The sequence below is a fragment of the Pseudorasbora parva genome, chromosome 9 (genome assembly GCF_024679245.1).
Source record: "Pseudorasbora parva isolate DD20220531a chromosome 9, ASM2467924v1, whole genome shotgun sequence".
Lineage (NCBI taxonomy): Eukaryota > Metazoa > Chordata > Actinopteri > Cypriniformes > Gobionidae > Pseudorasbora > Pseudorasbora parva.
Genome location: NC_090180.1, coordinates 42,441,657 through 42,463,186, shown reverse-complemented (window position 1 = coordinate 42,463,186; position 21,530 = coordinate 42,441,657). Strand labels below are relative to the sequence as shown.

General features: G+C 36.5%; 2 protein-coding genes across 7 annotated transcripts in view; one reads left to right on the top strand and one right to left on the bottom strand.

The window, feature by feature from the left end:
* Positions 1–1,269: 1,269 nt before the first annotated feature.
* LOC137089187 (G-protein coupled receptor 55) lies at positions 1,270–7,539 on the bottom strand. Of its 3 annotated transcripts, XR_010907646.1 has the most exons (4): positions 6,895–7,006; positions 6,633–6,717; positions 4,799–5,798; positions 1,270–1,525 (listed from the first exon to the last, which is right to left on the bottom strand). XR_010907646.1 is itself a non-coding variant. In XM_067452705.1 (3 exons), the coding sequence occupies exons 2-3, from the start codon at positions 6,641–6,643 to the stop codon at positions 4,868–4,870; spliced, it is 942 nt and encodes a 313-aa protein (XP_067308806.1). In that variant the 5' UTR covers positions 6,644–6,717; positions 7,517–7,539; the 3' UTR covers positions 4,452–4,867. The 3 variants fall into 3 exon arrangements, 1 of the variants encoding a protein (XP_067308806.1); XR_010907647.1 differs by having other exon boundaries at positions 6,633–6,991; XM_067452705.1 differs by lacking the exons at positions 1,270–1,525; positions 6,895–7,006 and adding an exon at positions 7,517–7,539 and having other exon boundaries at positions 4,452–5,798.
* A 2,273-nt stretch (positions 7,540–9,812) lies between these two features.
* Positions 9,813–21,530, top strand: part of gigyf2 (GRB10 interacting GYF protein 2) — a 32,550-nt gene continuing 20,832 nt past the window's right edge. The window contains exons 1-12 of one of the 4 annotated variants that reach the window (XM_067452676.1): positions 9,813–9,917; positions 14,506–14,556; positions 15,698–15,836; positions 15,971–16,066; positions 16,361–16,469; positions 16,710–16,818; positions 17,083–17,123; positions 19,245–19,277; positions 19,812–19,991; positions 20,077–20,306; positions 20,414–20,564; positions 21,202–21,453. In XM_067452676.1, the coding sequence (XP_067308777.1) occupies positions 14,519–14,556; positions 15,698–15,836; positions 15,971–16,066; positions 16,361–16,469; positions 16,710–16,818; positions 17,083–17,123; positions 19,245–19,277; positions 19,812–19,991; positions 20,077–20,306; positions 20,414–20,564; positions 21,202–21,453 (1,378 nt within the window). In that variant the 5' untranslated portion in view covers positions 9,813–9,917; positions 14,506–14,518. Of the gene's footprint in view, positions 9,918–14,505; positions 14,557–15,697; positions 15,837–15,970; positions 16,067–16,360; positions 16,470–16,709; positions 16,819–17,082; positions 17,124–19,244; positions 19,278–19,811; positions 19,992–20,076; positions 20,307–20,413; positions 20,565–21,201; positions 21,454–21,530 lie in introns of those variants that run through there. The other 3 variants (XM_067452677.1, XM_067452675.1, XM_067452678.1) reach the window with 3 other exon arrangements.

The window sequence follows — 21,530 nt, the reverse complement described above, 5'->3', positions numbered from 1 at the left end:
GTTCAAGCGCAGACAAGATTCACACACTGTAAAAAAAATTGTGGTGGTTTTTGTTGGTTTAACTTAAAATAGTAAGTAACCTGGTTGCCATAAAATTTTAAGTTTATTGAAATTAAAAATTTGAGTTGATACAATGAAGTAAATTAGTTTAATAAATAGAAACTCAAAATATTTTTGGATCTGAACCACATAAAAAATGTGATAAATCATGAAAATAGCACAATTTGGCATGTTTCACTGCATCATCAGAAATAACACACACATTATTACCCAATATGCTTACAAAATCTTTTAATAATCTTTTAATAAAGGTTGTCGAATCTCAAAAAATATTCATTGTATTAACTCAAAATTTTAATTTCAATTAACTCAAAATTTTAAGGCAGCCAGGTAACTTTTTTTCTAAATAATTTTTTACAGTGCTGACATGCACCAGTATAACACAGCGTTCTTTTTTGTGTTGCATGTGAATGGTTTAAAAGCATTGGCATGAATAAGAACATGATCTTATATTCTTATGCTCTAGCCAAAGAATGACAGGGAGGAAGCGGATTCTGTGTTAATTGTGTTAAATATTTTGAACATGTTAAGCTGCAAAAATTAATTGCACTAATGTTAATTTTGGCAGCAAAATTTTTTTGGCAAGTGGCAAAACATTTAAATATTCTTTTCTTATTTTTGAAATCACAAAAATTTTGGGACATCGTCATTTATAAATAACACAGATATTTTAGTAATATCATAAGACATCCTAGACTGGGTTTATGCTCGTTTATCACACCTCTTCTACAGTAGAAAATACATAGACTCCTCAGACCAGTGTAAATCTTAAATTGACATCCCCTTCAGCCAATACAATTTAAATCTATTTACCATGTGCTTGAAACTTGTGGCAACAAGGAAGTGAAGGAGACATTAGCACATTTTAGGTCACTACTTTCAAGGCACCATATAGTGACTAGAAAATACATATACATTTCATTTCTAAGCAATATTATTGTACATCCAAATGTGTTTTCTAAAGTTTATGTTTTTGTAAGAACAATAACTTAAAGACCATAATCATCCAAATAAAATGCACTGCAAACAGAGTAAACCTAGCGTAAGGATGCATATAGGCTAGAGTACACGTTTTCACCTGCGCTCTGCCACACTTCATATATCATATCTGAAACTCAGCTGTGTTTATAAGACACTCACCATCTGACTAGGTGAAACTATGCCTCTGTACCCACACGTACCCACAACTTGTGTAAATCAATGACAGAAGTCTTGCCCAATGGGAACTTTTTTCACATTAGCACAACACATAACAATGTTACAGGCGATTCTTGAGGGACATGTCTACACAAATGTTAAATATTCTGAGGCAAATTACAGAACAAAGGGTAACTGAAGAATGAAATGCCAAAACCAGTGTTGCGTCAGAAATGTTTATGAGTCATTGTGAAGGTTTCAAGATGGTTTGCCAGACAACCATCGCGTGTGAGCAGGAACACCTCAAGTTTTTTGTGTTGAGTGTGAGCTGTTTGAAAAAGACAAATACAGAACCTTTGATGAAAAACACTGATCACAATTTCATTTAGGCCTACAGAATTAAAATAAAAAGAATTGGAGCAGTGCAGCGATGACATATTTTTTGTAAAAAAACAAATAGCCTTTTTACTTTTGGATTATTGCTGAAAATAAGCTTATGATTCGTACATGTTTTGTTCATCAGGATAATCTTCACAAATGAACACAAAGCTAACCGTAGGCTATAAACAAACTACACCACTGCCACATGATTTCAGTGTCAAACGACAACTCTTTCAGTTCATAGAAACATGAAAGTTTGAGTTAGTTTGCAAGTGTTATACACGCAGTGAGGCTGTAAAAAACAGACATTTTTTGCATGATGTTATTTCAGACATTTAACCAAAAACCTTGATTGCTCTCTTAAAAGTAATTCAGGGGACCTGTTACCACTTACATAAATGCATTGTTGCAAGTTAAAAATTCTAATTTGTTGTTTTAATTAAACTTTTTAAGTTGCAAACATTATTTTGTAGAGTTATGTTGACATAATTACATCAACTTAATTTTGTATGTAATTTAAACTCAAACTTAACTTTTATTATTATTATTATTAGGTATAACTTAATGAAATTGTCTTAACTTCAATAGCTCTCATTGCTTTGCATATGACTGGATAAGGAGAATTAATTTGACCTTGGACCACAAAACCATTCATAAATCATAAGGGGTATTTTTGTGGCAATAACCAACAATACATTGAACGGGTCAAAACTAATGATGTTTCTTTTATGCCAAAGATTATTGGCATAATAAGTAAAGATCATGTTCCATGAAGATATTTTGTAAATTTTCTAACATAAATATTTTTTACATTTATTAGTAGTAGTAATATGCATTGCATTTGGACAACTTTAGGGGTGATTTTCTCAATATTTCCTTTTTGTTTTTTAGACCCTCAGATTCCAGATTTTAGAATCGTTGTATCTCGGTCCTATCCTAACAAACCATACATCAATGGACAATGGAAAGCTTATTTTTTCAGCTTTTGGGATGTGTACAAATCTCAATTTAAAAAAATGTACCCTTATGACTGGTTTTGTGGTCCAGCGTCACAAATTTTTAAATTAAGTGTTAATTTATTTATCTTTTAGCAAATGAAATAAAAAGACCTGTTATGGAAAGACCTGTTAGTTTTTAATGCTGGTATGTTTGACAGTTAAAAGATTTTCTGTAATGCTGAAGTTTTTGTGGTTTTCCATTGTGCTGAAGAGTAGATACATGAAGGTAAACACTATTGACTGTAAGCAATGATACGCTAATGCCAGTGACAAGTAATATCTTGCTAAATATACATGTGAAATAACTTCCTAGCATGTGTATGATAGCTGTTGATTCAAACTGAAACAGGAAAGATTAATTTGTTAAAGGGCTACAAATCTGGTAGTAAGAGCAACTTCATTTTTTAGAGTAATCAACTTTAAAAAATATCTTTTTACACTTATTTGCTACAAATTATTAAGTTCTAACTCAATGTAGCTTGTTGGATGTACGTAAATTCACTTAAAGTTGTCATAGATCTGAAAAATTGATAATATCTTTGTTTGTGCTTTTTTTTTTTTTTTTTGACTGTGGGAACAGGAGAGCTAAAACTCATTTGGGTTTGACCTGCAAACTACATTATCCCAGCAGCGCACTATAAAAAGCAGTAAGCATTTTCAGTATCACACAAGACATGCCACAGTGATCTCTAAATGACTGTCTTAAGAAATCTTTTCTCCATGACAGCCCTAGACTCAAAAACAGCAAAAAGGGGTCAGGGGAGCGGAAATGCTATCAGAAATGATCTCAGACTGACAATTCGGTGTGGGTTGGTTTGTTTGTTGCCATGGCTTTAGTTTAGAGGACGGGGTTTCCTGGATGTGGTTCAAGGAATAATAGTTGTATAGTTTAGTCTTATAAAGATATCGGAGATATTGTCTTTTAAAGTTATGGCAGTTTATTGCCTACAAAAACATCCGGTTTGGACTACAACGAGCTTCTTTTTGGGTTGGTGACATCATGAACCCTTGCTATAGTCACCGCAGATTTGACTTTTGCCCGTAATGGTAAGGGCCATGGCGTTTCTGGACAACCTTGTCACTTCAGCCAATAAAAATACATGAAACTACATTTGGCCCTCTAACCAATCTAAAACCATTGCGTTTTTCGGAGGGATGAGCTTCATAGAAGCAGGAAGCAAACGAGACTTTAAAAGGACAGTGGAGACAGCGGTGTGGAATAAAGGTCAAATATAAGAAAAATATGGCGTAAAAAAAGAAGAAGTATTAAGACATTATACTGTGCCCCATAAACACAACCAAGCCTAGAAAAAAACACGGAACCACCCCTTTAAAGAAAATCTAAAAAAATAAAATAAACCAATTAGAGAAATTAAGAATTAAGTTAAAATCATCTTCCAACTAAAATTAACACACAAATGTAAACACAAAGCAATTTAAACATTGAAAGACTTTCTAAACAGGTACGTTTTTAGTCCTGCTTTTTTAAAGCATCTGTCACGTGTGGAGCCCTGAGAAGTTCAGGGAGAACGGAAGCTAGACTTAGATTTCACAAGCGGAATGGATTTGGGAGATACCATATTTTTAGGACTGTGCAATTCTGAAGATCAGAGTAAAGTTTCTGTTCTATTCCTGTTTCTTAAATTTGACACACTTAATAAAATTAAAGGGATTTTTTTTTTAATAATGCAGAACACAAAAAAAGACTATCGGGAAGCAAACAACATCGCAGTCCACTAACTTTCTTTGCATGGATTAAAAAACACAGAGATTTTCTCAAAATACCCTTTTTAATGTTTAAAGTCAACATGAAATGAAAGACTTAGATTTTTCTTCACTACTGTGACGTATAGCCAAGTGAAACGGCTTCTCGAACAATAAAAATGTAGGACATTTGATTGCATCTTTGTGGTTTTCTATGTTGTCCCGCCATCGCGTCATCAGAGAAGAGATTATAAACAATTATAAAATATTTTGATCAAAGATTATGAATTTGAAAAAAAATGCATGGATAAATAAATGTAATAAATACTGCAAAATTCTATTTAAAAAATAAGAATTGATTTCATGATGACGCTTTAAAAGAAATGTTTTAAAATCACATGAGGGTGAGTAAATAAACTTTTTTTGGTATGCTCCTTTGGAATTAGTAATTTTGTCCATTTACGTCCATAAAACAAGCATTAAACCTCAAGAACCTTTAAAATCCATCCAGATTTTACCTCTTACTTTTTCCTGCTGGAAAGCCATCAACACACATTCTGAAAGTCTAATAACCTAAACTTGACTTCTCAAACGTCTGAGGTGCTGGTGCTTCTCACTCTGCTGATGGACATTTTAACTGTGTCCTTGGTGGATCGGACCTCCTTCGCGATAAAGTAGTAACATAGCGCGTCCAAGCAGCAGGTCACATTTGCAATGTTCATTGACACCTGTATGAAAAGGGCGATGTTCTTTTGCTGTATGCAGTCTGAAATAAAGTCATTACGGACCAGATACTGCAGGAATATGGCTATGTGACAGGGGGTGAAGGGCACTAGGAAGGCTGCTAGGCTGCTGTAGATGATTCTCACACCAGCTTGCCTCTTGGGGTGGCTGCTTTTTGAGGCTTTGAGAGTATGGATGCTTTTAATGGAACAAACCACCAGTATTGTGGCGGGCAACAGGAAACCAAAGAGCTCCAGGCACACGATTATTGCAGTGCTCCAACCCTTCTTAGAGAACCCGTGGAAACAAGTGAAATTGCCATTTTCCTTATCCCGGAAGGTGTAGATGGGTGACGTCGTTGCCATTACAAACACCCAGATCAAAACACAAACAATCAAGGCGTTTTTTCTGGAACGGACCTGCTTTGCCCGAAACGGGTGGTTTATGGCGATGTATCGGTCTATGGCTATGCATGCAATTGTGTAGATGCTGCCGTACATAGCCACAAAGTAAAGGCTTTCCAGGAAAGAGCAAAGGAGCTTCTTGTCTTCTTCCCACTTGTGGTATGCTGCATGCATTTTGAAGGGCAGCTGCAGCAGCAACAGCAGGTCCATCAGGGCCAGGTTGGTCATGTAGATAGTGGACTCTGTCCATTTTCTGAGCAGCTGACAGAACACCACCAATGCCATAATGTTTAACGGCAAGCCGAACAGCAAGACGGGCACGTAAATCACCAAGTCTAGCTTCTGCGTCAAAGTGTCCACATCCTTAGTCGAGCAGTTTGTCATAGTGAAACTAGCAGGAGAGAAGTACGAAAATATTTATTTATTTTGTTTCAAAAGTGAAATTTCACTACTGAAATGCACCCTATAAATCAATAACATGCTGACTCATGAGTGGCATGCTTTCATTTTTAATTTATCGATACAAAAGTTTATGTAGGCTATTTATTTTAGATTTCAAAATCAAATGTCTTCAATAATAAAAATAGCAACTCTGCTTCTGTTGTGAATGCAAAATTGCACAAACTTTTACACACAGAACGGCATATTTTCTTTTTAAAATTAAATAAAGTTTTATATATAAAAAAAGTGTGCTTTTCTAATAGAAACTTATAAAAAAATCTGCTTTTAGATCAGGCAGAAGGAAGTAGCATTTAGAAAAGTATCTTAATTTCTCATTATAATGATGTTTCATATTTTGGACACATTAAACATTTTACAGGGCTCTAAGTTTGAACAATTTTCCACTTAAATCAATGTGTTTAGTTTTATATTATAAACCCTTCATTTTATAGTAAAAATTCTTGATGATGAAGAAATGTCTAGCAAATAAAAATTCTGATCTGACTCTCGTTTCATATAAATTATTTTTAATTAGCAAAATGAAAAAATATAACGCTGCATTGGCAATTAAAACTAATAATATAGTATACATTTCATCATTGGTTGATCGACAAATTGTATATAATACAATGTCATGCAAATTTTCTTGAGCAGGCAAATGTGAATGTTCATTATATATTCATCTGTCTGCTGAAGAAAATTTACATGACAGTTTTGTGCTTTTCATTCAATTGCTCTGCATATCATTTTTGCCGCTCTTAGCTACATGAGTAGATTTTCTTACCTTAGCTGCATGACATCAAAGTATCATTTCTTCTAGAGTGAAACTGCCGGTAGTTTTCCGTTCTATATACACTCATGAAGTAAATCTTTGTTAAGAAACAAAATATGGCCGTTAAAAAAAATGGAAGGGAAATGGTGAATGTGCAACAATAAAATTACCAAATTCCCCCGATTTTGAACACATGCTGCCACACACACACACACACAAAAACTTGCATTAATCTTACAACAGCCTTAGATTAGTGCAGTTGTATGAGACGTACCTCTGCAGCCAAAGATCAGCAATACTTTCTCACAGCAATAAACCACAAGAGCAGAATCCGTTAAACATGACCTAAGGACAAACTGACGGTCTGATGTTTTTTCTTCTTCCTGCATTATCTGAGTACAGCCATATAATATGGAAGCTTCCCTCGCACGTGTATAATGACTCTAAACCTTTTTGACATTTCATATATTTCTACATCTGAGTCTGACACGCATGCCTAAACCACAGTATTTCCCCTTTTTAGACATGTGGGCTGCATCTCTCATGAAATGATGTCTGGTCCACAAAATCACCTTTACTAACAGTCTTGTGAATTAACTGAGGGTTTTGTTCCACATGTATACTACATTGAATAACTGTATTATTTACATACTATTTATTACCTATCATTTGTCATACAGCTGTAATAATATTTTTCCACACACCGTTGAACCTGGAAGCAATTTTCTAAACTGGAAGCAATTTTCTAAACTTTCAGAAACTATGTCTCTGTGAAATATCTAAACTGACTTCATGAAAAGAGGTTGTTATGACCTGAACACACACACACACACACACACACACACACACACAAAATTATAATAGTGTGGGATTAAATATGGAGTGCCTGTGCTTACCAGGATGATACTTTCTCCTAAACGCTGTCAAGAAAACTGTAGTTAGTAGCACTTCTGTTTTCGGAGGTTTTACCCGTGACCACATCCTTGCTAACAGAAACATTGCTTTGTACTTTTCTTATATCTTCCTGTTAGCCTGGCTACTTCATTTTCTCTTACTCAATATAATTGATTAAATATGGGTATAGTTGACGTGAAATGTTTTAGGGAAGTTAACATGCCCTGTGGTGTGATATAGCTATACTTCATCTTAAAACACATTTGACTACAAGTATGATGCATGTGGTTTTGATGAGCTCATGTAAGACTGTTCTTTTGAAATGCATATCACACAACAAGGAACATTTAAAAGGAACACTTTAAAGCTGATTCAATTGTAAACAATGTTTAATAATTTTTTGATAAAATCACTGAAAGACAAAATGGTTAAAAAGCATATTTACAGGCAATCAGGCAAAATAAAGGATTTAGTTATACAATATGTACGTAAGTCATCATCACCATATCACATGACAATTTAGAGGAAATTGTTATGGGGCAGTCCATAACCCACATGGATATAGATATACTTTAAAGTGCAATCTTTGCCATTTCTCAGTATTTTGTGGCCGGACATAACACGTCTGTCTTGGGTTCAGGTTAGATGATGGCAGGTTAGGATTAGGGTTTGAGTGATAGAGTTCCCATAGAGATGAAGAGAGAGATTAATGATGTTCACTGATTAAATAATCAATCATGATTTAGTAGACTGTTTTTCTTGATTTGCAGACAAAAATAAATTCATAGAATAGCACAAAGAAAATATTTGTATTATGTGTTTTTACTAATTTAGAATAAAACTCAACTCAAATGTAGAAGAAAAGCAACAGTGCATACGACAACTTCTATTTCAACTACTGAGATTTCAATGTTCTCGTCCACAAATTATTGGTCAGGAAATTAGCCAGGAAATTACTGCAGAATAGCGTGCTTCCCACAAATGAAATGATGAAAGAGGAATGATTGGATGTTATTTTTCAGTATGCTCTTGCCCAAAGTGGAAAGACAACCAAGAAGTAGCTTGAGAACCAGTCCGTCAGTTTTGGCCTGGTCTGAGTCCAGATTTAAACTCTATATGAATAGTTGGTATCACATTAAACTTAAAGGTGGGGTAAGTGTTATTTCAAAACCGTTTTAGAAAAAGGACTCGGGCCGAGTGGAATAACAAACTTGTAGCCAATCAGCAGTAAGGGGCGTGTCTACTATTGATGGTGAGAAGAGAAGCTCAACGTCAATATTCAAAACACAAGACGCACCTAACGGACATTTGCAGAGAACTAATATATGCTGATTTTTGCTTGAATATGCTCGTGTGTCATGTTCACTTGTTTGTCCATTTGCGATCGTATTGTGGCTCACTTCAGCAATGATAAAGACCCGTTCATATCCACACCGTATGGAGCATCTAACAATCTCCTCACTGTTTGTTTCAAGCGTCAGCTAACAAAATACAAGTCACAATCCTACAAGATACTATACTCCTAATATATGTTTGTTTCCTCTTTTCATGATCTATATAAACTAATCCTAATCTTGTCATAATTGTAATATGTTGCTAGCTGGACAAGCTTGTGTACTATCGAGTTGTTCATGAGAACGTTTTTTGTGATCGCTATAACTCTAATCTTGTCATAATTGTAATATATCGTCAGTTGGACTGTCATGCCCATGTACTATCGAGTTGTTCATGAGAACAGTTTGTGTTTTAGTGATCGCTATAACTGTAATCTTGTCATAATTGTAATATGTCATTAGCTGGACTAGCTTGTGTAGCCTACTATCGAGATGTTCATGAGAATGGTTTGTGTTTTTGTGATCGCTATAACTCTAATCTTGTCCTAATTGTAATATGTCGTCAGTTGGACTGCCAAGGCTTGTGTAGGCTACTAAGTTGTTCATGAGAACGGTTTGGGTTTTTGTGATGAAAGGGGTGACTTTTTCATTGAATATTCGACCTGGATTCGTTACTAATAATTAACTAATAAATAACACTTAATAATTTGTTTTGCCCAGAAGATTGAGTGGTTTTGAGTTTTGACCTGTGGTAGCTATTATTTGGTTACCATATTAAATCATAGTGATGTTTTTTGAAAATGTAAAAATGCAGAACGTGTTCTGTAATGGGTATAGTTGTAGTGATAGAATATAAAGTTTGTACAGTATACAGTTTGGAAAGTCCCCAAAATCCATAACGTGTGTAAGAGATAGGGATTCAGGAACTGCTGCTGTCAGCACGCTCATTCTCATCCGGGCAATTTTCAGCATACGTGTGTTGTCATGTGACCTACATTCAGCCATCTTGTGGATACGAAACGAGAGACGCCACTCGCACACAAACTCAGCGCTGTCAGTAAAAGCAGAGGTAAGACAGCGGGCCCGGCGTACATGGTTTTGCTCTAAAATAAAACTTAACTATTCCTACGCGAACTCTCAGTGACATAGACCCGCCCCAACTTAGCGGACCGACGCTATTCTAGCCCGCATGGTTGTTAGGCCTGGAAGCACTGGGCTCGATTTGACCGGCCTACCGCTGATGATGCTATCAGCTACCCATAGGTAGCTGTAGTGGAATGCGATGTGGCTGGAAACTGTAAGCACAGGCCGCACGGATTAAAACTCGTGTCAACTCACTTACACATTTACTCCGGTCGGTCGTAAGATGTGCTTCTGTCGGAATTTATTACGGCAGTATTTGACAGCTCGTACACTTCACCGCGGTGCGTGGGACTGATTTAAAGTTGGTAGGAGTTGGAAGTCAAAGTTAAATGTCCAGCGATAGTCAGACTAGAATATTTCACCTTATTAAAATGCCTCTTTAAACGGTTACATGGCATCTCTAACTGTCAATTCAGTAGTTCGCTTTACATCTAAACGAGATTAAATTGATTTATTTGTGTTTTCTTGAACTACCTTGTGGACTGCAGTGCTTATAGTGTGTATGAAGACCTGACCCGACAGGGACGTGATCGTTGATACCTTAAACTGACATTATCGGTCTTTACTTTTGAGGTTTGTGGAAATAAAAACGTGTTATGACTTGATGCAGATTAGTGACACAGGATCACTAGTACAAACCTTAATGACTGGTCAAGTCACGTATGGAATTTAGTCTTCCCACGCATAGTAGTTTTCTTATAACCGATGGTTTTATGCGTTTTTCTTTTAAATTTCAAAACAGGCGGTGCAGATGTAATCTGGTTTAACTTGGCAAAAAGCAGTTGACCATCTGTTTTCACCCTAAACTACCTTCATTGACTTTCGTTTATTGTTTAGCTGTTGTCTTTTCCCCCTTTGACTGATGTTAAACAAATACAAGAATTATGCATGTATGTTCAAATCTGATGTAATCGCCGTGAGTGTGTGTGTGTGTGAGTGAATGAATGTGCTTGGTCAGATTTTGTGTGCTCTGGATTGGATTGCCTCATTGGTTGTACACGTGGTTTAAATCCCCACAGCAGCAAGCCCCTACTGTTTATTTTGCATAGAACTTCTGTCATCTACATTATTTGGCTTTGTAGAAATACATACTGAATATATAATATTAAGCTAAAAATAAAACAAGTTCTCTCCTTTTGCTCTGATGTTATAAATGAGTCTGGTTTGACAGGTCTGCCAAGGTGCCACTGCAGTGTGATCAGTTCAAATCAAGTTAAAAATTGTTTAGTTGTACTATGCAGAGGGCAAGGGAAGCCATGGGTTGCACAGATGTCTGAGAATGCCCTTCCTAATTGGGAGAGTTCTTAAAATAGCTCTTACCAAAGTAAGGGGGGTACACTATATGGTGCTGAATGAATGGGGGTCACCTCAAGAATATGCTGGGGAAAAACTGCTTTTACTGCTCACTCTGTGATGCCATATGAAACCATGTTTGGCTTACTTATCACCCTTTTTATACTTTATTATACCTATCTGGACTTTAAAACTAATTAAAATCATGCACATTCTTTTTTGTGTTTATTTAAATGAAAATACACTTACTGAAATACACAGCTGAAGAAATAATCATTTCACTAAAACATAATTTATCCACCTGTGTGTATTCATATGCAGTGCGTTGGCGAGTTTTTTGTTGTGCGTCTGTATTTGCAATTGCAACCAAAGGGGATGCCCCCAAAATAGAAATGTTCAGACACCTTGAGACATACCAGTGCAGTTTACCATTTTTGATCTTTTGTTGTACTCTTTTTAAGTGTGTGTAGGTGTAGTTTTCATATCAGGAAACCTCTCACACTCAACACAGATTGGTTTTGTATTTTTATTTAAAATATGTCTGATGTGTATGGAGATATTTAGGAATTTGCATGCATTTGATGGTACACTGCAAAACCTATAAATTAATTTCTTGTAATTGACATTTTCACTTCTTAAACTTGCACAAATAGGTAAATGTATAATCCTATGTCTATGCGTCTGCGCACGCATAAACTATGAATGATGGCATTTTCAGATATGTTTTTGGTAGGGTTGGGAATTGTCAGAAGCCCCACCTTTTGATGTCATTGTGATGCTTAAAGGGTCATGAAACCCTGAACCAAATTTTGAGATTTTAACAGAATTATGTGGTTTGAACATCATGCAAGACATTGGGTGCGTTTAAATGCACGTTCTTAAGCCGATTATGCCTAATAGGCCGACAATGAACATGGTCATGTAAACGCGGTAACCCGTTTTCTTTTATCGGTGTAAGTTCATAAACAGCGTAAGATCCAGTCTGGACAGGTCGTTTTTTTTTGCCTCTTACCCTGATTTCGTGCTGCATGTAAACGCATTAACCTGCTTTCTGTCAGCTCATTGAAGTGTGGTAGGTGACAAAAAACGCAAACTTAGAGCAGATTTAAATGCATCCAGACAGAGCAAGCTAGTATTTTGCATGAAATAAGGACATATATCACAAACGCAGACTCTTAAGACCCAGAATATTGTAAAGATGTGTTCTCTTCTTATGCAGCAGAAGTACATTTACATTTATGCTTTTGGCAGACGCTTTTATCCAAAGCGACTTACACTCAAGGTACCCTGCATTCAAGGTACACATTTTACATTATTGTCAATTCTTGCTTTCCCTGGGAATCGAACCCATGACCTTGGCCCTTTATTCCTGTAGAAGAGGTTCAGTCAAACGCTAGCCTGACAAGCCAGACCCACATCAAGATGTTTGGTCTGGAAACTCACCATTGACAGGGCTCAATCCGAGGGGTGGAATAAACGGTTGTCTTTCAAACTCCCTCTGTATGCGATAGGATAGTGCTACCACCAACCAGAGCAACAAAGGTGAAACAGAGCTTGTTGATAGATTAAACATTCGCCGTATCCGGTCAGCAAAACCCCGAACACATCTTCCCTTTTTAAGAATGACTTCAGTGCTGTTCTTTTCTCAGAGATTCGAAAGACGCAACTCGGCCGTCGTCATTATGGCCCCGCCCACCGACTCTATACACGATGTGATTGGCCCGGCAAGAGTTAGGCGACTACAGCTCAGAAGGGTATTGAAAGTTGCTAGACGACACTAAAATCTAGGTTCTGTTGTTGAGCTGTTCTGTATTCTGCTGTTTGCACAATAAAATAAACACGCAAAAAAAATATTTTAACGGGTCACAGACACTCTTCAATTGTATTTTTATGTAATGGCAATTCAATATTATAATCTTACCAGTTAACGGTTAATAATCGATTAATGAGCATTGGTTGTCGGTCGGAAAAATTAACCGAAATGAGCATCCCTATAATGAGCTATGACGCGGTTCGGCGTCAATTTTAATGTAGATGTGCGCTCCACTTGAGAGAAATCCAGAGAACGCAGCCCTGTAAACTATGGTTCCGACTACATTAGTTCCCAAGCCAAATGGAGGAGAAGTTAATCATTGCTGTGCTGGTTTTCCTATCATTTATGACGTGATCATTCATAGTAAAGTGTAATTTGTTAAGAAGGCGCGCAACACTATTTTATAGGCACTTAGAACGGTTGTTTTTTATCAAAGCTTCCCACAAATGAATGCTGCAAATTACCATCAAGTTACACGCAACACACAATATATATGCATAGATTTGTAAGCTCACCGTTACACAAATACATATATCTTGTGGCAGCTATAATTCAATGCACATTTAAATGCACAGCTGTTCGCAGTTTGTTCTCTGCTTTGAAAAATAAGGGCTGTGCAATATATCGAAATTACCGAAATATTGCAAATGTACATATCGCAATATACATATTGCAACGGCACGCAATATCTGAATGATTTTAATAGGCTAGATCAACATTGTTTAAAGTGTACGATTTAGGTCAACAGAGTAGAGAATAGACTGGGCACACGACTGTTACTTATGGGACTTGAAAATATATATGAAGATAATGAACATGTTGTTGCATAACTGATCATTTTTGAGGGCTATTTTGTGGAGTTCTTATAAGCCATTTGGTCGGTTAAATGGCCGTAAAGGTGAGTGGATGAATCGCATTTGTGTGGTAGACTCAGGATTTATTGAAGCGAACATATGCATCTCAGAAACTTATGCAAACACTTGTTTTTGATCCATTATGCATCTCTCACTTACTGCATGCGACCTCACTGTTTGAAGTGCCAGTCAGAGGAAAATGCCTATCAACACGCGCTGTCATGAATAATTAAGCGAGTGCTGTCATGAATTAAGCAACGCGTATTCTCAATATTAATAATGAGTCGCCGATCGCCGTACTATAGTAAGAGAAAATGTCACAACCTATGACATTGACATGAAGATGAATTTAGTCTTAAAACCAGGAAGTTGAAAATAGAGCAATTTTTCTCCCACATTCAAAACTAACAGATGGTAACATTGTCTTCCATGATGTTCAAACCACTTAAATCTGTTAAAATCTCAGAAAATTTGGTTTAGGGTTTTTATGACCCTTTAAGTCAACTTATATTTGTTTGCTGAGCTATTAATTAAATCATTTTCATTTTCTTTAGACTTTCAAGGAAAATGGCAGAAACCCAGACGCTTAACTTCGGACCAGAATGGTGAGTGTTTTTGCTGAAGGATCAGTGTCTGAAGCAGCATTGTTTTTGTTTTTTTAATGACACGCCATAAATGTTCAGGATGGTTATGTATGTACAGCCTTAGGCAGGATCGCTTCCAAGTCTTGTCAGTTATTGGAAGTTTAGTAATTATACAAAATGAAACTTAACTTTGAACTCTTAAATTGTCCATTTCACAGATGGACGTCATCTGTGGTGTGCTGTCAATTACACAGAAAAAAAAAAATCTCTCAGAAAACATGCATACAGGGTATTGCCACAGATTTTTCAATTGATTGATTCACAAGTTCAGCATTTTGTTCGTTCAGGGGTTTCACACACTTAAACTGGAGGATCTCACCCAATGTCTGGAAAAAGTATTATTCAAGATTGAAAATGATATCAGAATATGACTTATTAAACTTTATTGGTAACACTATATTAGTAACAGTTAACCACATAAGTTAAAATGAGCAATACTTGTACAGCAATTATTAATCTTAGTTAATTTCAACGTTTACTAATGCATTATTGCAATCAAGTTGCATTTGTTAACATTAATGCACTGTAAACTAACAAGAACAAACAAACTAAGAACTATTATAATCTTGCTACCTTTATTGCTTTAAAACAGATTTCACATTGTTAGTTCATGTTAGCTTGTGTTACCTAATGTTAACAAATAAATCCTTATTGTAAAGTGTTGCCGACTTATTTAACATATCGTGATGTTATGTTAGTATGTTTTTGTTGCATTTTATGCTAGTATGTTTTTGCTACTATGCTAGTATGTTTTTGCTACTATGCTAGTATGTTTTTGTTGCATTTTATTTGGGGATTTCATTTATCTAAACACAGACCTTGATTTAGGAGTTTATGTAAATATTTTAACAAAGATATGTGTGATGATAAGAAAATATTAAATATAAATGTACATTAAAACAAATATATTCCATCCTTTTTTTAGAAATTCACATTTCTGCTTTTAAACCCACCTCTTTCTCAATTACAAAGTGTTTTTCAATAATTTTTTACAAAATTCAGAATGAGATTTATATGACACAAATATGTATATTTCTATTTTATGTTATTGGTGTGTACTGGCAAATGATATGATGCATGTTTTCTCTGTGCTGTGTCCCAGGCTCCGTGCCCTGTCTGGTGGAGTGGGTAGCAGCAGTGTGGCCTCCCCTCCGCTCTCACCCGCATTGCCAAAGTATAAACTTGCAGACTATCGCTACGGGAGAGAAGAGATGCTAGCACTTTATGTAAAGGATAACATGGTGAGCATCCCGGACTTTGATTTTTTTTTTTTTGGTCCTGTTCTTAAGACTCATTTATCTTCCTGGATTTTTTATTTTATTTTATTTTTTGTAATATTCATGTTTAAAATTTCCCAAGCTTTTTTCTCCTTTAGATTCCGGTAGATCTTCATGATAAGGAATTTCTACCTATTTTACAAGATGAGCCCCTGCCACCATTGGCATTAGTCCCATTTACAGAGGAGGAACAGGTGAGAATTCAAATGTTTTATACATGCACATGAATTAGAAGAGTCAAAGAGGTGCTTCCTGCAGCAGCTTTCTATTCTCTATGAAACTGAAGTTGGTGGAACTTCAATAAAAAGCTGTGCCTACGTATTCAAGTAGTGACATTTGTTTTTTTCCGCATATGTCATTTTCTCATGGTGGCACACGCTGTGGTCGAAACAGATAGCCTACTCGCTGTCACGCAACCTATTTGCCAAGCTCTTATCTTTGTATGGAGGGGCCTTTACGTTGCTGTGCATGTGTGTCTGTCTCCACAGAGAAATTTCTCCATGTCTGTAAACAGTGCAGCAGTACTCCGTCTGACAGGAAGGGGTGGAGGAACGGTGGCAGGGGCACCCAGAGGCCGAAGTTCTTCACGGGGACGAGGTAAGCTACGTTGCAACCACAGACTTTCCTTTTTCTTCTATCCAAAAGACGTGCAGTAACTTATGTAGAATCTTAATACGTTTTTAGCAGCGGAAGTACTGCACTTTCAGCTAAACTAGAGCAGAGTGCAGACTTTTGTCACCTTGCTTAACATTGTCCTTCCTATATAGTCGCCTCTCTACACTGAATTTGTGATAGTGCTCATGAGCTGGTTTTTTTTTTTTTTTTTTTGCTTGACAGGGAGGGGCAGAGGAGATGGAGGATTTTACCAAAGAAGTTTTGATGATGTGGAGGGAGGTTTTGGCCGTGGAGGGAGAGAGATGCATCGCTCCCAGAGTTGGGAGGAGAGGTATTCAAAATTAATTGCTCCTGTAATACAAACTGTCTGTAAGCAATTCCAATATCTATGGCATTTGATATGTTGGTACGTAACAAGCACTCAAAACAACCGTTTTGTGACACAGATATGTTATCTAAAATAAAACGTGAAAAGGGACAAATTAAGTGTTTTAGTGTTCAAAATCACTAATTAAGTAAAGTGTTCAAAATAAACACTTAATTTGTTTTAGGTTACCCTGATAACACTTTTTTTCTCTGTGTGTGCCCTGCCCAGGGGAGACAGAAGGTTTGAAAAGCCAGGTCGAAAAGATCCAGGTTAGTATGCTAGCTTTTAAAGACATAAATGAGAGTGGGATCTGATGTGTCCCCCATGATCTACAACAGGGGTTTCCCAAACTTGATAAATTCCAGGACCCATCAAGACCCACCGAAAGCAATTGACATTATTGTAAACTTAATCTTAAATCAAAAGTTTTTTATGACCAAAATTTACTATTTAATAAAAATAATTTTATTTTTTGTAGTACAAATGTAAAATTTCCATACTAATATTTACTCCATACTAATATTTAAAACTGAACGTGTCGGTTCAATATAATGTAAATTTGGCCGCCGAGGGAGTGTCACACAGCACAAACACTGCAGGAGTCAAATTACTTACATTCGTGATGAGCTGAATGAGCTCGTGATCTCGCACTCGCGGGATAGATTCACAGCACGTGTTCAGTCTGGCGCTTTTTCAGTTCAAGCCTTTGGAAGCTTAACTTAATTTGAGAAGTTGAAACACTCACTTTGCTCCTCGGCTGCACCGTTTCCATGAATGCCTGCAGCTGATACAAAGACACTGATACAAAGACATATGCTAATTGCTGAAGTAACCCTTTAAAAGGTTAGTTCACCAAAAAAAAATGAAAATTACCCCATGATTTACTTACCCTCAAACTATCCTAGGTGTTTATGACTTTTTTCTTTCAGATTAATAAAATCTGAATTATATTTAAAAAAAATCCTGGATCTTCCAAGCATTATAATTTTTGAAGTCCATAAAAGTGCATCTAAATCCATCATAACTACAAAGGTGTAGCGCCTCTCACAGTTCAAGATGCTTACTCTACATCTGATGAGCGTATCTGGGTTGCAATGCCGTGAGACGCAGTGTAAGGCACAGGCGCTTAACCTTTTTCCGCAGGTTGAATATGGAAGGTGATTTGCCGGAAGCTAGATAATTGACTTATACAATTTTAAATATGGTTATTTTTTATACACAAACACATTGATTTGCTTCAGAAGGCCTTTATTAACCCCCCAGAGCCATGTGGAATAGTTTTATGACCGACAGATGCACTTGTATGGCCTTCAAAAATAACCCAACAGTCACTGCCATTATAAAGCTTGGAAGAGCCAGGGTATTTTAACACCGATTGAATTCATCTTAAAGAAAAATGTCATATATATCTAGGATGACATTTTCATTTTTGGGTGAACTAACCCTTTAAACGTCTCCTGAATGACGTTTAATGACGTTTATCGTCTAGCATGTCTACTAGTCAGCTGAGTCGGTCAATGTCTTGACCCAATGAACACTATAAACTTGGGAAATAAGATTTATTGTGCTCCACTACCTTGCTTTGCAGCAATGAATAAAACAGACACCAGCAAAAGCCTTCTAAATACTTTAATTGGGTAAAAGAGTTTTTAAACAATGTCAGAGCATCTCACCCAGAAAGAATAATACATCACTGTTTATAGGATAGACATAACAAATGTATAACATGACATATTATTCATCATCTTTCCATATTTTTCTTCAATATGATATGATAATATGGTTCAATCTGTGCAAAACAAGCCCCCCTTACTCCGTCTGTTACTTGCAGAGCAAATTTAGATATCAAAATCATAAAAAAATAAGCGGTTAGAATTTCATTTGATTACTCAATGTCATAGACTATTTTAAACTATTATACTACTTTGAGACAGTCTAGCCAGCTTCTCAAATTGTCCACAATTTCAACACACACATGGTAAAGTTTGTTCTGCTCATAAGTGTTAAAATGCTAGGCCTGTAGAAAAATAATTATTAATTAATTTGGAAAAAAAAATTTTACGTCGGATGCGCTTCCTGACACAACCCTCTCTATTTATCCAGGCTTGGGACCGGCACAAAACGTACACTGGCGTGTGACCTCCTGTGCCTAGATTATTAAATGTTAGTTAATTAAGATTAGTTAAAAAGAAATCCACTGCTCTATTTATTCATAAGCAATTTAAAAATTAGGTGGAAAGGGGGGGGGGGGGGGTCTCAGCATTTTTTCCAAATATATGGGTAGTTCTGGGATAAAAAGTGGCACAGATGACCCCACTCTTTCCTGCAAAGTGTGACCTGATGTAATGTCACTATGTCAATACTGAACCGACTCTGAACTCTTTCCATAGATGGAGCACCAGCCCATTTTCCAATCAATCACAGTAAGTCCTCTTTGCTAACAAACATATAAAATTTACTCTTCCATCACCATTAATTTTATCATATATATATATATATATATATATACACACACACACATTCTCACCTAAAGAATTATTAGGAACACCTGTTCAATTTCTCACTAATGCAATTATCAATCAACAAATCCCTCAACAATCCCTCCCTCATGTGAACTGAACTGACAGGGGAGCTGAAGCTCATTAAATATGCAAATCTTATCCAATCCTAGCTGTGGCCGTTTACTTCCAAGTCTTCAGTGTGGTATGCCCATCAAAACCCAGTATACAGAAGAGAGCCGCAAAACCAGTGTAGAAAATACCTATTACTTATTAGTTACAATGTTTTTGAATGTAAAACCCACATGAATTTCAGACAACAGTATAACAATTTTTAAAAAGTCAGTTCATGACAACGTTAGTGTATATTTGATCAAATAAATGCCAAATAATAGATCTAATAAATGTTCAAATACCCTTTGGATCTTTTTTCATGGAATTTTTTTGTCTTCCCAAAAGTACGGGCAAACTATGAGGATGCTGCTGTTGCTGCAGGGAACATTCGGAAACATGAGTTTGTTCGCTCAGAGAGTGACAACTGGCGCACCACTCGAGATGAGCAGAATGGAGAGGAGGATGATGGAGGCTGGAGGCTGGCAGGTTCTCGGGGGAATGAACGGTGGTGTCCTCCAAGTCCAGGTTTGTTGCGTGCCCTTTTTCCCCTTAAGAACTTTGTAAACCTAATTTAAGATTGTTGGGATTCAAACAAATTCCTCATTTGCAGATGGCCCACGATCAGCAGGGTGGCGGGAACACCCCGATCAACGTCGGCGCTTTCCTTTTGACTCGAGGGATGAGGAGCGTGCCGGTTACCGTAGACCTCGGTCGGGCAGCGGGAGCGTAGAGGAGGAGAGGGACAGTTTGCCAGAATGGTGTCTGGAAGATGCAGAGGAGGAGACGGGGACATTTGACTCCTCAGGGGCCTTCCTCTCACTTAAGGTGAGGGCGTGGGAAGTGAGTTATTGAACTTTGATCTTTTATTCTATTTTATTTAATTAATAAGAATGTCTGTTTAGATTTATGTATATTTGATCAGTATGTTTTCCTCATTGCTCAATTAGAAAGCTCCTAAGGAGCCGATCCTGGAAGAGGCGGAGCTGGACTTCCGGCCACTGGAGGAGAATGAAGAATACACAGAAAAGGATGACAGTGAATCAGAACAAACCAAAGAAACTGACACAGAAACTAGATGTGCGAGTGTTCGAAATGAAGGTAAGATAGCAGTAAGACATCCCATCAAGTACTCCATTTCAAGTTAATGGAATTAATCAAATTAATCAGTTTAGTGGCATGCAGGCAATGCTATAACAAAGACTTCATTTATTTGTTCAAAAATAAATCATTAAAACTAATATTGTGATTAATATTATCATTCAAATAACTGTTTTCTATTTTAATATATTTTAATGTCATTTATTCCTGCAATAGCAGATCTGAATTTTTAGCATCTTTACTCCAGCCTTCAGTGTCACATGATCCTTCTGAAATCATTCTGATATGCTGATTTGCTGCACAAGAAACATTTGTTATTATCAGTGTTGAAAATAGTTGTGGTTCTTAACATTTTTGTGGAAACCCTTTTTTTTTCTCCCAAGATTATTTGATGAATAAAAAGTTTAAAAGAAAACATTTATTTTATCTTTAAAAAATGACTGACCCTCTTTTTTAAGGTATTGTAATTGTACCCTTTTTAATTTTTTATTCTCAGGCATCCTTCAATCTTGTACGTTATCAGTTCACATCAGCAACTCTTCAACCGTCCAACTCTTTTTCACATCAGCAACTCTTTAACTCTTTGTCCGTCATTGTCATCATTTTTAATCAAGCTTTATTTTTGGTTTTGGTACAGAAGGCAGTAAATCGGAAGAGCCATCGCCGGTTGCTGTACCGTTTAAAGCAGCGGTAACGCCTCCCAAGGCTGCAACTCCTGCACCTCTTCCATCTGTTAACCTGGAACATACTGAAGAAAGTGAGAGACCATTAGAGAGAACGACAGTACCAGAACACCGACCTGAACTTAGTAAAACATCACTACACACAACCCTACCAAACAGCATTGTGGAGGCCATTTCCATACCACATATCACAAACACACTCCCAGGTAGTAATCAAATGAATAAAAACGTATGCAAATTCTTATGCAAAAATAGTTCCTCATAAAGATGTTTTGGGAAATAA